At 40.6% G+C, this 17,162-nt stretch overlaps 1 protein-coding gene across 3 annotated transcripts in view; it reads right to left on the bottom strand.

Annotated features, from left to right (window-relative positions):
• The window catches only part of LOC124289227 (serine/arginine repetitive matrix protein 1-like), a 57,924-nt gene extending 40,793 nt beyond the window's left edge, over positions 1 to 17,131 (bottom strand). For 2 of the 3 annotated variants that reach the window (XM_046725830.1, XM_046725831.1), the window contains exons 1-2: positions 17,066 to 17,131; positions 8,644 to 8,733 (exon numbers count right to left, since the gene is read on the bottom strand). In XM_046725830.1, the coding sequence (XP_046581786.1) occupies positions 8,644 to 8,733; positions 17,066 to 17,089 (114 nt within the window). In that variant the 5' untranslated portion in view covers positions 17,090 to 17,131. Of the gene's footprint in view, positions 1 to 8,643; positions 8,740 to 17,065 lie in introns of those variants that run through there. The other variant, XM_046725832.1, reaches the window with a different exon arrangement.
• Between the last annotated feature and the right edge of the window lie 31 nt (positions 17,132 to 17,162).

Here is a 17,162-nt window from a genome sequence, read left to right as displayed (position 1 = left end):
CAAGTTAGAAAATCAAAACTACTTTCTACTCAAGAAGTTAAATATGTATTGGAATCATAACCAAACGGATTTTGCATGACACAACTTATAACATAACGATTTCTTCCACGGAAGCTGAGGGTGGGGTCGAAGTCACAATACTGCGCGCTGAAATTCCTTCTACATTCCCATGGTTAATGTCCATCACCAGTATGTAGATACTAGTTAATGTGCTGCCTGTATATTTGGTCTTATTATCCTAATTAGTTTATTATCATACTTATATGCATTTTGAAACTAAATAAAAAGCAGACGATCTGCTGATACTTATAGTGAATTTATAACGGAACTGTAATATCTAGACATTTGATAGTTTGCCAATGTGAATCATAATCAGCACACATCACCTAGTGCATGTTATCTGTCTCATTACACTTCACGGCGAAAACAATGATTCTGTTGAATGCTACGACAAATGAATAAAAACAAAATGCAAATATTAAAATTAAAACAGATTAAAGTTATAGGAACAATATCAGGCCATTACCTTGTTCGAGGAATGTATCCATCAATATCCACAAAACTGTTCCAAATGATGTGTCTTTTTAACAGTTTAATATACCTAAAAGTGATAAATCTTTTCAGGTATTGGTGTATAGTCTCATTGGTCACCCAAGATAGCACACCTGGCAACTAATTGCATAATGTCCGCCTTTCTTTAAAAAACAGTAATTTAGTTAGCCAATAATTGGCAATCAATCAATGTATTGCCGGTTAATCCTTTGAAAGAAGGACGCTTGTTTTACGCTATACACCCACCACGACATGAGTGTATTCAGTATAGATTAGTAAATCTACATACATAAACACTACCTTTTGACAATTCCGCTGTGTAAGATAAAAGTAATTAATCAATCAGCATGTTATCGGTTAATCCTTTGTTCGATGTTTATAATGTTGAATATTTACTCCAGACACAAGAAATGCCAAATGGGAACCTTTGTCGGGTAATCTAAGTGTGTTACCACTAATTATACCTGTTATAAATTCATTAACTGACCATCAAGTGAATGATGACAAATAACATGTGTAGGTTTATACCGCCTAACACAGGTAACAACAAGGGAGTATTAATTGCTGTATTGCATGTGAAAACTTATGGGCCGACACTGTTTTGAGAATACAAACAGATTTTTACATGACATGATTAATTATCGAGGTAAAATGGGATCAATTTGGATCAGTCATTATACAAATAGGGCCCTAACGACACCAATCGATTTTGACAGAATCGTCTATGAAAACAAGTTGTAACTTCGAAACTAGGCAAAGCAGGAGACAAAATTAAATGACAGTAGATTGTGAGAACATATAGCTTTAATTTTCCACAACAATTGTCACGATTTCAGGTTTATACAAGCCTGTAAACAAGATAATTTAACCCCTAAAATGTAGATGAATTCTGCATCGGCCCCCAAAGCTATTCCTCATATGACGTCACAGATGCGCGCCGCTCTGATTGGTTGAAATTTCGTTCGCGGGTTAGAATTGTGCACTGTTGTCAAAAAGGTCGATTTAAGTCAATTAAAGGTCGAAATGAGTAGTTTTAATGACGGGGTTTCATTTATAACGATGCCAGTTAGTGATTTATGTATTTGTACCCCCTAGGGTTTATGTGACCTTTAAGATAATAGATTGAACTTAAGCAAAATATATATATAGCATGTAGCTATTTAGTACTGATATCAGATAAGTATAAATCTGTAAGATTGACTTATCTTCTCCGAGGAACTGTCAACTGTTGAGCGAGGACCATGGGACCGAAATGGTGGATACCTGAGACGTCCTTGGTGGTAATATCTCTCAGATAGTGGTTGGCAAACACCATATCGGATCTCCAGAAACAACCCTCCATTATGGTATTCAAAGAGCAGTTGCCGTGTAGAGCAAGTGTTGATGCTAGCGCTCTAATTTCATGAGGATTAGATGTTCTTGGAGGGTCGAGTCCTGCAGCCTTGTAGGCACGTAGTATGACAGTTCTGATCCAAATTGAGATAGTAGTACGTGAGACTTCCGTCTGCGTAGCTGTAGATAGAGGGATAAATAATCTCTTGAATTTTCCTCTCCTCTGTTTGGATCGGTGGAGATATATTTTCAGTGCTCTTACTGGGCATAGTGATAGATCCATCGTATCATGAGGTCCAAGAATGGATGAGAGAGCTTGGACGTGGAATAATCTGTCTGGTTGACCTGGCAATTGGTTCTTAGCTATAAAATCCCAGCGTAGTCCCAGATGTACGATGTTATGAATATCATCAAAGCGTGTTCTCTCGTAATCCAAAGCGTGAATCTCCGACATCCTGGCAGCCGTAGCTAGCGCTAACAGGAACAAAGTTTTCTGGGTCAGTGATTCAAACGATGTAGATTCTAACGGTTCATAAGCCTCACTTGTGAGGTGTTGGAGCACTATATTTAGATCCCAAGCTGGAGCGTGAAACTTCCGCTTGTGATCCTCCAATCAGAATGCTCGTAGCAAAGCGAGTAACTCTGGGGTCTTTGTTAACTTGACGCCCGTTCTCATAGTTATGACAGAGCTTAATGCTGCAAGATAAGTGGACAAAGTTGAGCCTTTTAGATTCTTAGTTTGTCTTAGATAACATAAGTAGTCCGCCACTTGAGGATGAGTAGCATATCTGGTTGTAAATCCTTTTCTTTGCAGCATAATTGACAAAACTGTGCCATTTGTCATCGTATAAGTTGCGAATTGAGTTACGCAGTGCAAGCGTGACTGCTTTTGCCGCTCTGGCTGAATAACCTCTCTTATTCAGACATGCCTTGATACAATCCATACGTGAAGTTGAAAATACTTCTGGTTTTCCGTGCACTTGTTTGTGCGCGGATGTATCAATAGATTCGAGCGTTCTGGAAGTTGTAGAATTGGTTGACCGATTTCTTGAATAAGATTTGGAAACCAAGTTCTCGCTGGCCAGTAGGGTGCGACCCAAATCAGATGGAGGCTCTGCGTTTGACTGATTTTCTGTAAGACTTGTGGGATTAACGCTGGTGGCGGGAAAGCGTACGCGTTGAGTCCCTCCCACGATATGCTTAGTGCGTCTGTTGCCCATGCTAGTGGGTCTGGAACTGGCGATACAAAGGTTGTCAGTTGTTTGTTGAATCGAGTGGCGAATAGGTCTACTAGTGGAGATCCTATTTCCATGATTATTTGAGTGAATATCTCTGTGTGGAGCATCCATTCTGTCGGCGACGGTAGGTGTGGCCGAGAGAGAGCGTCTGCTAATACATTCTTTGCTCCTGGAATGTGGCAAGCTCTGACATGTATGTTTAGATTGTCGATTAGATCATAAAATCGGAAACATAGGGACAGTAGGTTCGGTGACCTTGTTGAGCCTTGTTTGTTCACATAAAACGCCACTGTCAAATTGTCTGTGTGAATCATCAACTGAGCGTTCTGTAGTAGGTTGCTCCAGTGACTTATGGCGTTTATGACTGCTTGCATCTCTAGCAGATTTATGTGACATTTGCTCTCTTGATTGCTCCATAGGCCTGACGCTGTCTTGTAGGCGAGGTGGGCTCCCCAACCTTGTAGTGACGCGTCTACGTAGAGATGTGTTTCCGATTCCGGCTCTAATAAGGAGACGCCTACGCAAACATTCAATCTCTTGGTCCACCATAGTAGATGAGGTTTGACGTGATCTGGTAGACTGAACGGTAGAGGGTCCTCGAGATGAGCATTGATGAGGACTTGTAACGGACGTAATTGAAGCCTGCCTCTGACTGTCAAGTCTTGGGCTGATGTGAGTAGTCCCAATAGGATCTGCCACTGTCGTAGTGGTAGCGGAGAGAGTAAGGCTTGTGGGATTAACTGTTGGATCTTGATCCATCTGTCCTCCGGGACTACTATACGATTCTGGGCTGTTAGAAATCGTATACCTAGAAATTGCAGATCTTGCGTTGGTTCTAGGTCCGACTTGAGTAGATTTACTAACCATCCTAGTTGTGTTAGTAACTTGATTATAAAGTTCAGCTGTAGTCTGAGACGCTGTGGATCTGGATCCACTTGTATCCCGTCGTCTAGGTAAAATGCGCTGCGAAGACCTTGACGATGTAGGTATGCGACAATGGGCTTCGTCACTCTTGTGAATACCCAAAGGGCGATGAGATTCGAAGGAAGTACTTTCCATTGGTAGTGTTTCCGTCTAGGATAAATGTTAGATATTTCCTTGAATTGGGATGAATCGAATGTGTAGATATGCATCTTTCAAATCTATGCTGGCCATGTAATCTTTGGGACCTAATTAAGTGCGAAGTTATTGCGGTAAGTGTATCATGCTAAAACTGCCATGTTTGCTTAGATAGTCTTTGTTGAAGATGCTCATGTTGTATATGAGACGAAACTTTTCCTTGGAATTTTTCTTGGGCACTAGGAAAACTGGGGAGTAGAAACCTGGTACGATGTTTATTGATCCAGAACTTCTAAGGCCTGTTTGCTTAGCAGAGTAGCTACTGTTTCTCTTAACATAGGTAGTTGTACCGGTTGAAAGTCGAACCTTGGAGGGATGACTGTTAACGGAGGTGTGGCCTTGAGTTGTATTTGATATCCGTGCTGTAGGATGTTGGATACATAAGGATCTTGTAGTAGTCCCCAGTTTTCCCAGTGCAGCTGAAGGCGTCCACCCACTTGAGAAGGTTGTACTGGAACGGCTGGGGGTGGAAGACTCCAGTCGTTCCGAACCTGAATTTCATTGTCTAAATCCTTGGGAACCTCTGGATGATCTGCCTCTTGCTGATCCTCCTCTGAAATTGCTGTATGGGCGACGAAAAGATTCCCTGGGACCTTTTGCTGTAGCCAATTTCTTGTCCCGTGCTTTCTGTAGTCCAGAGAATTTAGACTTGCCAGAGTATCTCAAGGATGATTGCTTAATGACGTATCCATGGACTTGATCATAAGCACCTCTCTAGAGTCCTTAGACACCTCTTTGGAGACCATGTCTATGTTACCACCAAAGAGTAAGGGCGATGACCATGGGGCAGCGTAGAGTGATTCCGTAAATTGATTATCCCAATTGCAGGAGGCTAGTAGACCCTGACGACGAGCCATGGTAGTAGTTTCAGTAAGCGCTGACAAGTGATCTGTAAGGAACTGATGGTCTCTTTTCTGCATGAGTAGAGCCGAGTAGATCATTCTATCTTCCTCCTCTGTAGAATCTTTGAACTTGGTGATGAGAGTTTCATTGACAGTTCTAGATCTATTCAATCCAAAAAAACATTCTCCTAGAAATGGTATCCAACTGGGTTAATTTACGATCGTCTATTCTGTAACTTCTGGACTTGGCATCACTGATTAACTTAAAGTTGTCATCAATCTCTTGGGCCTTGAAAAAGGAGTCCATATTGTGACCTGCAAATTTCTTGGCGTTGAAAACCGGGAAATGTGTTGATTGAAATTTCGTAGATTTGGTAAAGGCTGTATCCAGATTAGCTGGAACCGCTGCTATCGGGTCAATAGGAGGTAAGGTGATAGTGTCCGCATCATCTTCCTTCATCAAATAAGTATGAGCTGAGTTCTCGTTCTTAGACGGGGAAGCAAGTTCTAATCCATTCACCATCCAGTATCTAATTTCTGCATCTGAGAATACGATACCTTCTTCCTCTTCTGACGTAGGATCACATATAATAGAGTGAGGTGGAGTCCTAGATCTGTAAGAAGATCGACGAGAAGATTGTGGTGAACGGACTGACGAGTGGCTAGTATAGGGAGACCTTGGAGGAGACTTCCTCGGTGAACGCTGGTGGCTTCGTGAAGCTCTCGATGAATCCCTTCTAGATCTTCTGGGTGAAGATGACTTGGAGCCACTTAACCCTCGTGAAGGCCTTTGGGAATGTATCGAGTCAGAGTCCGAATCATTATATGGGAGCCTGCTTCGCGAACGACCTCTGTGTTCTACAGGGTGTGAACTCGGTGAAGCACTCCTCCTCCGCGAAGCCCTTTGCAACTGGTGAGGCTCTGGATCCCCGTGGAAGCGGCCTGGGGCGTTCTTAGCAGCTTAGGCTTCGCTCTGGCTGGGTTGCCCTTCGTGGAGGCGTTTGTGGGCTCTAGGGCCCTACGCGAAGTCAAGGCGGGCTCTGGGGCCCTGTATGACTTATTATGGGTTGGGCTCTGGGGCCCGCGGCTCTGAGGCCTCTGTAAACCGTATCGGTCTTCCATCAACATCATGATTTGGTTAACCAGGTCGTCTGGGACGGTCTGCGCTGGCGTTGAGGGTGTCCTCTCTGTGATAGTGACGGGACCTTCAGTTATAATCTCAGGCGTCAGCGTAGGCATCTCTGGTTGCGTGTTGATCTGCGCTGAAGTGACGGTAGCCGATACTGGTCGCTTCTTATGACGTACATCTGGAATGATAATCGGAATGTCATCATCATATAAACACAATTCTGAAACAGGTAGAATGTCAGAAGCAAAGTTTTTAGTAGCCTTCGTGGATTTCCCTTTTGACGAAGCTGTAGACCTGGGGGTTCGGAGCGTACGTTGAGACGACGTGGAAGCTCTTCTAGTCTTAGACTGTGATGATGGAACGTCCTGGGATGCAGGTCGCTTCTTGGATATAGCGGACTGCGTCCCACGCTTATCCCCCGAAGGTAACTCAGGCGGAACACCAGACGGTAGACGGTCGTCCGCCAACAGTTGACAGGGTATATCTGACTCTGATCTATTAGCCATGACCGAAGATTGTTTCCGAGATCTATCTGCCGCCCGTCTCAAGACGGAATATAAATATTTATCAAAGGCAGAATTAGACAAATTAATACATAATTTGCAGCGTGAAACAATAGAGCATGGAGTTATGCAACTAGGGCATATTAAATGCGGATCGGTAGCAGAGTAACGTAATTTACAAACAGTGCAGATTTTCATAACGCAAACTGCTGAGCAAACACGGCGAACCGTGAATAAAGCAGCAGAAACACGAATAATTATCAATGCATGTTGAATAAGGATACTAGTTACACCTCTATAGATGAATATAAGAGGTACCAAACTAAATATAAATAAAGGATATAGTGTGTAGGGAGACACAGACGCTCTCACGTCCAGCTCACTGGGCGAAGAAGGAGAGAGTGAGGCACATGGTGGGAGGTGGCGCCCTCGTTCCCGCGCTTGCGAGGAGAAAGATAACTCGTGGTGAGTACTAATTAGTGATTTTACATTGAAGGGAACTTCAATTGGGAGATACAAGTGTTCCACTGTGTTCGCAAAGAAGAAGAAGACAAGCAAATAAGCACGAGTCAGGATAAGGAAAAATAGTTAATATGACTGAATCAAATTGGCAATATGAAGGTGTTACATGCTAAATGCAATGAAACATTGAATCTAAATGGAAAAAACAAATTTGCCTCGTTTTACAGTTGCAGTAACAAAAATCATATCGACAGATACAATATGTCCCAGTGTCAACCAATCCTCTTTTAATTATAACAAGCATTGTCACTAAGGTGACATAATCCCCCGCCGCAAATTATCAAATCAAACTCATAAAGTAATGAAAGTTTAAGATGAAGTTAAATGTCAACGAAAACATTATCTTGCTCTTTAGTTGTTCAAACACACACTTATTTTCAAGACTGACTTTGACCTTGACATGAATGTCATAGTGTATGAAATATGCAAAATTGCTTATTGAAAAACATTCAAGGGAGGTCTTGAAAGTCTATGAAGAAAATCCAGTGAACTGTTCTTAAAATATCTTGCTGACAATTCAGGTTAACATTCTAAAATCTTCATAGTGTCATCGTGACCCTACAAATTATGTGAAGGTCACCAAATTGACTGGGCCCTGGGCCTTCCCTAGATGAAGCTTGGTGTCAAATATGAAGAAAATCCACTGAATATTTTTTACGATATCTTGCTGACAAGCATAACATGTAGTTTAACATGCCGAAATCTTCAAAGTGTCTCTGTGACCTTGAAAATTAAGTGACCAAAATTGACTCACCAAAAGCTTGGGGTTGAATATGAAGAAAATCTTCTTGAGACCTTAACATGCAGGTTAACATGCTGAAATCTTCAAAGTGTCGCCATGACCTTGAAATTATGCCTTCCCCAAAATGGAGATAAAGCTTGGTATTGAATTTGAAGAAAATCCAGTGAAGGGTTCTTGAGATAGCTTAACATGCAGGTAAAAGTGAAAGTCCCCTTGTGACCTTGAAATGAAGGTCAAGGTCACCAAACCTGACTTGGACCTTTCTTACAGTGTGATGAACCTAGGTACCAAATATGATAAGAATCTAGCGAACGGTTCTTAAGATATTCTAATTTGTATGTACGTACGGACGGAGCCTAATACTATATCCCCGGGGTAGGGGATAACAATAACCTCAGATGTATAAACTTTTTCACAACTATTGTAAATCTCATATATAAATCTATTTTAATGAAATATGTCCTTTTAACTACCAAATCAATATCACCACAGAGTTTAGCTAGCGGCAGGCATTAGCCCTGGATGTATGTCTCATATAGTCACTCTGGTAATATAAAACTGTTAATTCAAACAAAACAAAATAGATACAATACACTGCCATTCTTTATGATTCAGGATTATATGTAATTTTGCTATCATGTTTACCATTAACCTCCCTTCTCACCTTTTTCTCCAAAGATTCAGCAAATTTCATGGATTTCATCAATTTTTTCTTTTTGTCTGCAAAACGGTTGTCCTGCTCGGCACTGGTGCCCTGAAATATTAAAACAAATGATGAAACAGAAATGTAGGGCATGTGATTATCATTCAGTCCACATACTCACTAAGGACAAGACCACCTCTGTGGTGTAGTGGTTGGAGTGTCCGCCCAGAGAGCGGAATGTCGCGGGTTTGATCCCGACCGCGTCATACCAATAGGCGTAAAATATGGTACTTGTTGGTCCTTGCCTGGCGCTCAGCATTAATGGGTACAAGAAGGACTGGTTGGCTCGGAGTCAGTATAATATGTCTGAGGTGAGGTGAAATTGGGTTTTACGTCGTGCTTGAGAATGTTTCGCTCATATGACGACGTGCATGTCTGTGTATGTGCGGCTGCTTGTACTAGCCCAGACTGAAACTGGTTTTATAGTGCTAGCCCACTGAGATACCATGCCGCAGTGAAGTATGAATACCCCACTCAGACACAGTATACTGACTCCGAGCCAACCAGTCCTTGTTGTACCCATTAATGCCGAGCGCCAGGCAGGGACCAACAAGTACCATATTTTAACATCTTTTGGTATGACGGGATCGAACCCGCGACCTTCCGCTCTCCCGGGCGGACGCTCTAACCACTACACCATGGAGGCGGTTAGGTATGTCTGGTGTTACTTAGGTGTTACCTGTGATAATAACAGATGTGACCTGCAGTGGTGTCAGGTGTTATGGTATGGCGCGGTTGGGGATCGAACCTGCGTCCTTCCGCTCTCTGGGCGGACTTTCTAACCAATAATTTGTCTAAGTAGGGTATTCATGTTTCACTGCGGCGTGGTTTCTCAGTGGGCTAGCCCTAAAAAAACAACTTAAGTCTGGGCTAGTACAAGCAGTCGCACATACACATACACAATTATACGTTCAACTATCTTGTAACCTTGGTAAATATCCCATGCAGAGTAGAATCTGCAGGGTAGAAATAAGTTTTAGAGAAACGGTGGGGGTGAAAGATCTGGTTAATCTGAAATACATGTAATGGTATTGTCACACGTGTCTAAATACACTTCAAGTCAGCCATACAATATACTTCTTGCACTGGTTTTGTTTATCATGAATCAACAAAATGAATGAAATGGATAAGCCAGTTTATTTGTAAAGGATTTTGTGTGAACTAATTGACTCTAATCAAAACAAATTAAGCTATAAAGTGTCCTTGAGGTATAAGACGATGTCACCACTCATGACTGCTTCCATCACTACAGTCAGGCCGTGTTAATCCAAACACTTCCATTTTTCATCAAAAACGTTCGGACAGTGAAACATACGGACTACTGAAATTAACCATTAAGTTCACCACTACAGTACAGTTCCTTCCCTTTGACATGCCAAGACAAGAACATAGGAACATACACATGTACATGTACCAAATGACTTTATTACAGTTTTTATATCAATCAAACAGCTTAATTTTGATGGTGCCAGTTGCGTTTGGACAAGTGAAACCAATTAATTGATTAAAATCACAAACTAGTGACATGTTCAACTCAGAAGTATCACCTCACTTATCAATTGAAGCTTACTGATGAATATCAGCGCTAATCAATGCATCCTCGATGTTCTCCAGGGTATACTCCAGGCATACACTGGGAAGTTGAGCGTACCAATCACAACTCACTTTCACTTCTTTCATGTAACTGATTAAACTTGGCAACACAATTGTTTCAGAGGTACTCCGAAAGAGGTAGGAGGAGTTCTTGCATATATTTTATTAAAGGTTTTAGACCTGTCAATTTGTCTGTATGATCTGCCCCACAACCGAGTCGCACTGCGAACAAACCCTTACAGCTGCGGCTGCGACTGCTATCTTTGTTGACACTGGCAAGCTCGGTTTAACGGCGGCTTATCTTATTAGCTACTGTGAGAATGCGGAGCCAACAAAGGGAGGTCATAAAATTATCGGGCCGAGCAGGAGATGCATCCAGGGTATAGTGGAGACATGTCGTAACGTATACCCTGGAGATTATCGAGGATGAAATCAATGACGCTATCATGAGATATGTATGATGGAGTTTGTAAATTTACGCACAAAAAATCATAATTTCATAAATATTATATTACTTACCTGAAATTACAATGAATTAATCTTTAAGCAGTGAGATAGAAATAGAAGTGTTATAACTGACTCTATCCCTTAGTATCATTGAGTGGAATGGAATTGGACTAAAGGACCCAGCCATCATGGTCAACAGGCCTAACAAAGACAAAACCCAACTTCTGTTCAAAACCTTAGTAATCTGTACACTACATGTCTGTTCTGCACACAAATCAAACTATTCAGAAAACGGGTAAGCAGCAGCTGGACTGAAAATTATTTTTCAAATACACTGTCATTACTGACAACTACTTTACAAAATAGTTTTACATTTTGAACACGTGTGGTGGCGTGTGGGCCTGTGCACAGAGCTCAGGTCACAAATCAGTTGAAGTTAAGCAATGTCGAGCTCGGACAGTCCTTGGATGGGTGACCATGTTTGGCAGCTTGACTCCTGAGAGTTTCTAGGACTTCAGTCCTGTCCCACAACGAAGCACATGTGATACATGTGGTCTCACCTTAGGCAAGTGAGTTTGTTCCAAATTGCCTTTGTTCACCCAGCAGAAAATGGGTACCCAGTTGGATAAAGTCATGTGACTATAACCTTCTAGCGCCTAACAGGCAGCTTGGGTTATCTGGGGTATTAAGAATCAGATTCTGATTAAACGCTGTGAGCAATCACTTGGTGTTTGGAGACTGTGCGCTATAGAAGATGACTTATCATTATTATTATTTATGTACTCATATTTCTGCTGGTTAAAAGCATGCAAAACAGACACTGTTCTGTAGTTTTTTCTCACACAAGTTTCAGCTTGTGACCTAACCTATCGAGTCCATTGGCTAGAACGTGACTCTTATCATCTGCAGTATTTTTCACTGTTACTATACTGTAAGCCATTAAAAACGCAATTTGACATTCATACTTTCTTAACTCACACCAATTTCAACATATATAAACCTAACTGGCAGATATGTTTTAAGTGAACATCTGTGAATAATTTCATCTGAAAATGTCCAGTCAACAACAACATCAGTGACGCAACAACGACATCAAACAAAGGAGGGGTCACTTGCAGTCAATATCGTGTGTGTCCACCGTGCGCTGCAAGACATGCTCGCAGTCTTTGGGGCATTGAAAGACACCCATTTCTCAGGAACAGCTGTTGGATGGTCTGCAGTCTCTGATGGTCTGTGGTCTGATCATGACACCACCCCCCTCAAAACGATCATGTTCAAGGACACAGTTTGGCGCAAGTCTTTCTCCTTTACGTCAATAAATCTATGGACGTCCATCTGCAAAGGATAAGTTAAACCTGGATTCATCTGACAAAATGACATCTGGCCATGTCCTGTTGCCAAGATTGGCCCCATTTGCTGCCCATCGCTGTCTGACAAGTCTGTGGCGATGCAATAAGGTTGGACCACGGTACGGGTGACGACACCGGATGTTGAAGGCAGCAAAGCGCCCTTGCACCTTTTGGCTGAAATGACGCTTGACTTGTCCCAATTGTCCTCCTTGCCTAATCATCAGCTGTTTGGAACCGATTTCGCAAGTGTGAAACTCGGATATTGCGGTTTTGTCGAGCTGTTATCACAGGTGGTGCACCAGGTCACGGACGATCAGCAACACTTCTGGTAGCCCGAAAACGTTGTCTGAGTCAACTTACAGTGGATGTATGCACATTAAGTGCCTGGCAATCATCACATCTGAAGCACCTTGGCTGACCATACCGATAACCTGATTCCTTTCGTCTTGTGTCAAGTGTGGCATTTTCTCAAAGTGATTGAGTTCCACGATTCCTTGTGCTTTTACAGGGCCTGGGTGCAGGTAATGCATGTATGTGCACAACGTGTTTCATGAATGTGGTTGTGTTTACGAGAAATGTCAAAGGTTCAGTTTTAAGTATCAAAGTTCATGCGAGAGAAATGCTGTGGGACTCAAACTCGAAATGGGCCAGAATAACAGCCTTTTATTCCTACATCCTCTGTATCGCAGGCAAAAATCTTCAATAGAACTTTTGTGAGTTTCAGGACAACAAATACCAATTGCGTTTTTAATGGCTTACAGTATATTTTGGCAGTGATTTGGAAAATACATATATACAGGAGCAGGACAAAAGCCACCTGGACAATTGCCACCTACTGTGACCTAGGACAAAAGCCACCCAGTTATTTTACCATTACAGAGAGGACAATTACCACCCTTATTGACTTTTATGAAATTTTTTATGTAAATTCTGTAGTGTTTGATTTAAAAAGAATTGGTTTTTGATAAAAACGGTTGACTTTGATAAAAAAGTTGATTTTATTGTAAAATTATGTAGACTTTGATTAATAATTTGGTTTCTTTAAAGATAATGTTCACTTTGATAAAAATGTTGATTTTAATGAAAAATTTGGTGTGTAAATGAAAATGAATCATCAAGCAAATACATCTGGGAAACATGATACACACCATGTATTGTGTTGGTGGTTTTTATTTTTATTTGGGTGGCATTTGTCCGGGTGGCATTTGTCCTTGACTCATATATACTGCAGCATACTTGGAAATATCATTGACTATAACTGACAAGGACTGTGCATGCAGATCCTACTTTAGAGATTTCAAAGCATATATTGCAATGTTTAAGACAGCATGATCAGTCGATGTCATTATTAAAGAAAAACAAATCACTCTAACCATAGAATAGAATAATACTTTAATGCCTTTTCAGGAATTTGTGACACATCAGTAGAGCTACTGACACATCAGACAGATATATAACATATTTAAATAAATTCAATGATTTAAGTATCTTCACATTTGTTTAAAAGAGATATGGTACTTGGAATAAATGATGTACAGGCTCTCTTAGTTTTACCAAAAATGGAACTTTGTAGCAGCGGCCTTAAGGGAGGAGGTTGTATTCCGAATTTAAGTGAGTGAGTGAGTTAAGTTTTACACCACACTCAGCAATATTTACAGCTATATGGCGGCAGTCTGTAAATAATCGATGTCTGGACCAGACAATCCTGTGATCAACAGCATGAGCATCGATCTACGCAACTGGGAACCAATGACATGTGTCAACCAAGTCAGTGAGCCTGACCACCCGATCTCGTTAGTCGCCTCTTACAACAAGCATAGTCACCTTTTGTAGCAAGCATGGGTTGCTGAAGACCTATTCTACCCCGGATCTTCATGGGTCCTTAACGCTAGAAGTCTCAATGAGATGAAATCCACTAGATTGGTTAACTCAATGTCATAATGTTGTTATAGTACATGGTTAAATTTCGAGCTATCAGCTCGACTGTACACAAAGGAAAATGTTGAAGTTTGTGACAGTTCGAAAGCGTGGAGATAGGACATTACCAGACCCATCCTTGGCAGAAACACCCGAGAAACGTGCCCACATGATGGCTGCAAACAGTACCATTCAAGCCAGTATGGATAATATCCCAGACACCATCACAACCAAACGAGGTACGAAACGCAAGCGTGAGAATAATAACTTTTCCCCTACGACTAGAGCAAAAATTGCTAAATATGCCATCGGCCATGGAAATACAAGAGCAGCTAAACACTTAAGTTCAGTATTGGAGAAGCAAATTGGAGAGTGCAGAGTTTAGATTCATGAAAAAATCCTATTTGGCAAAAACAATGTCAGCAGAAAAAAATGAAAACATTGAGGAACGAGAGGCCGGCCTTTCTTGTTAGGAGAACTTGATGAACTTGTGAGAGAACATGTACATTACAAAATCTTGGGCAGAATCACTTTTACAACGTACTGGTTTCGTGAAACGAAAAGGGATGAAAGCTGCCAGAAAACTGCCAGTCAACTTTGATGAACAAAAGGAAGAGTTCATTTCTGATGTGACTGAGTGAATCGTTGAGAAGATAGTGTTGATAATGTTTTAATAAAGGATAGTGCTTAGAGACAATGTTTTAAGTATGCTGCATTTTATCTGAATATTTTATATAATGGTATAATATGGAATAAAGTCTTAAAAAAACACGAAAATTTGTTGCCGTTTCTGCGTCTTAAAACTTTTGCGAGGTCAGGACAAGCGCAAAGTTCGTAAAAATATCCTGCTCGCAATTTTTTTTCGTTTTACAGTACATCAGCAGCTTGTTTGTTATCGGCACTTCAAAGATCTGACCGAATTCACGTGGTAGGTAAGTCGGCTGCATAGAAACGATAGAAGTTTGGTAAACATATCCTTTCTCTCACAAGATAGATACATACACCTCCTCCAATACATTTCCCCGTAGCATCTGAATCTGTCTAATCGAACTGGAGTACCATATCCTTCCAAATACAGGGTGTTACTGTCCACGGAGGGTGATAGCCATGTCTCCGTGAAACATAGATTGCAACTGTCTCTGAAATCATACAAATATAAAGTACTACTAAAAGTTGTAAGGAGTATTGCATTAAATTTGGAATGGAGTCTCTTTGAAATTTTTCTGAATTTTAAAAACAAATTGCACCTTATAGGAACGTGTTTGTATCTGTTATCTTTGTTACATGAACAAAGGAGTTGGTGTATAAGTGAAACTCTGTGAACTGTAGAATACATGTCTTTGAGTAATTGAAATATGTTTTAGTTGTTTGACAAATAACACCATTTATTAAGACCTAGGAATGATGTCTTAGTTTGGCTAAGAAAGATAACAAAGATAAGATAAACTTTTGAAAACAAACATAAGAGGTTTTTTTCACTGATTCTGAAATAAATTACGTTGAATTGTTTATGAAAGACAATTGGTGTAGAAACACAACTTCCCGAGGGAAACTTCAGTTTCAAATTTATTATATTAGATCAAGGTATTCTGAAAATGTTTGACTGTACTTTCTTAAGCATTATAATATATGCTGAAATTTTATTAGATCAAAGCTCTTTGAGTATGTGTGAATGTAACACAAGTTCTGCTGTATAACAAAAGAAGTTTCAGTCATTTTATCTATCATAATCCATTCTGTTTTTTAGAAATTGTAAAGTATCAGGATTCATATCACATAGCCACCATTGTATCATGATCATAATCTTCTCGCAGGTTCCTTTGCAATGCATTCATGATATATCGCCTCGCCTCATTAAACTGGTATTGGGATATATCGTCTCGCCACTTAGGCCATGATATACAGCTATAAAACCCAAACCATAGAACTCTGCACAACAAACCCAAAAATACAAGGAATGTGCTCAGTAGACTAGCTTCAGTCAAGTTTTTATGTTTTGAGGCAAACTGAAATTTGCATCCTATTGTTACAGATGATATACATGCCAGTGTTAAAAAGAGCCAAGATAATATAATTATGCCTGTCGTGTGATGCCACCAGAGTTACTCGTGGCATGCCACATACCACTATCACATCTTCATATCTCACACAGTCTATTCATGTGCTTTTCATCTGTTTCATTTACCACAAGTCAGAAACATTCAGATTACCATAAATTGGTTAATTTTCATTGAGTAAATAGGACAAAGAGTAAAAGTCAAGTGACATTTGCATATTTACCCTCCACTTACTGTCACTTTGATGTGGAAAGCTATATTATCATGTACCTCATTATCACGGTTGCAGTTTATAATTATGTCCAAACAAAATGTAACAGCTTGCACAATTTCAGAATAAGCGTGCATGCTCAAAAACAAGAGAAGTCTGGTCATGCGATCAGAATACAAGGTAAGTGTGGACACTAGAGCAGAATCTTCTCTCGCTGAGACAAGGAATCTTGTGGATGTATTGGCTATTTTTTGGTTTGGTTCAGTAAGCACGAGATCAGTTACATGAACGCTGCATACACAGTTGGAGCCAGTTTGCACTGCAGCCTTGCCTATTTTACACTGATGTGACTGCATTTGTATTTCACAGCTGTGTACCTGTGACTGGGACAAGAAAGTAAATCAAATATATACATAACACGTGCTAACGAAAAAAAAGCATAGGTTTGGTCATGGTTTGGATCAATGCTACCATGTTTGGCCGAGTTGAGCTCTTTTCGGTAACAACAAGTACCTGCATATTCTCCGACGAGTAGGGTTTATTAATAAAACAGCAAATCATTCATTTGTTATTCGTTTGGCTATCCGATAGAAAACTTCATTCTGTTTAACCTCAAACTGAAAGCTGAAACTGCAACATTCCTGAATCCTGACCTGCATATGGGACGCATTTACAGTTTCAAGCACGTAAATGACCAATGATTGAAACAAATTGCGCCTCATGTTCGCACTATAATGACATAAAGGAACATTGGAAGTGCCTTATTAGTGATTTATTTATGTTCTTTCTAAATAATGCTTATTTTCTACCTTGAAAAACCCTGCATCCGACATGGTGGCTTCAACTTCTCGCAAGTTAACGAACAGCACGTGAGCGGAAAAGGAAATAGGTGTCCGGAAACGGAAG

This window comes from Haliotis rubra, unplaced genomic scaffold, assembly GCF_003918875.1.
Source record: "Haliotis rubra isolate DU_JTF1 unplaced genomic scaffold, ASM391887v1 Scf436, whole genome shotgun sequence".
NCBI classification, from domain to species: Eukaryota; Metazoa; Mollusca; class Gastropoda; order Lepetellida; family Haliotidae; genus Haliotis; species Haliotis rubra.
The sequence above is the reverse complement of the archived record's forward strand: the minus strand, read 5'-3'. Positions and strand labels throughout refer to the sequence as shown.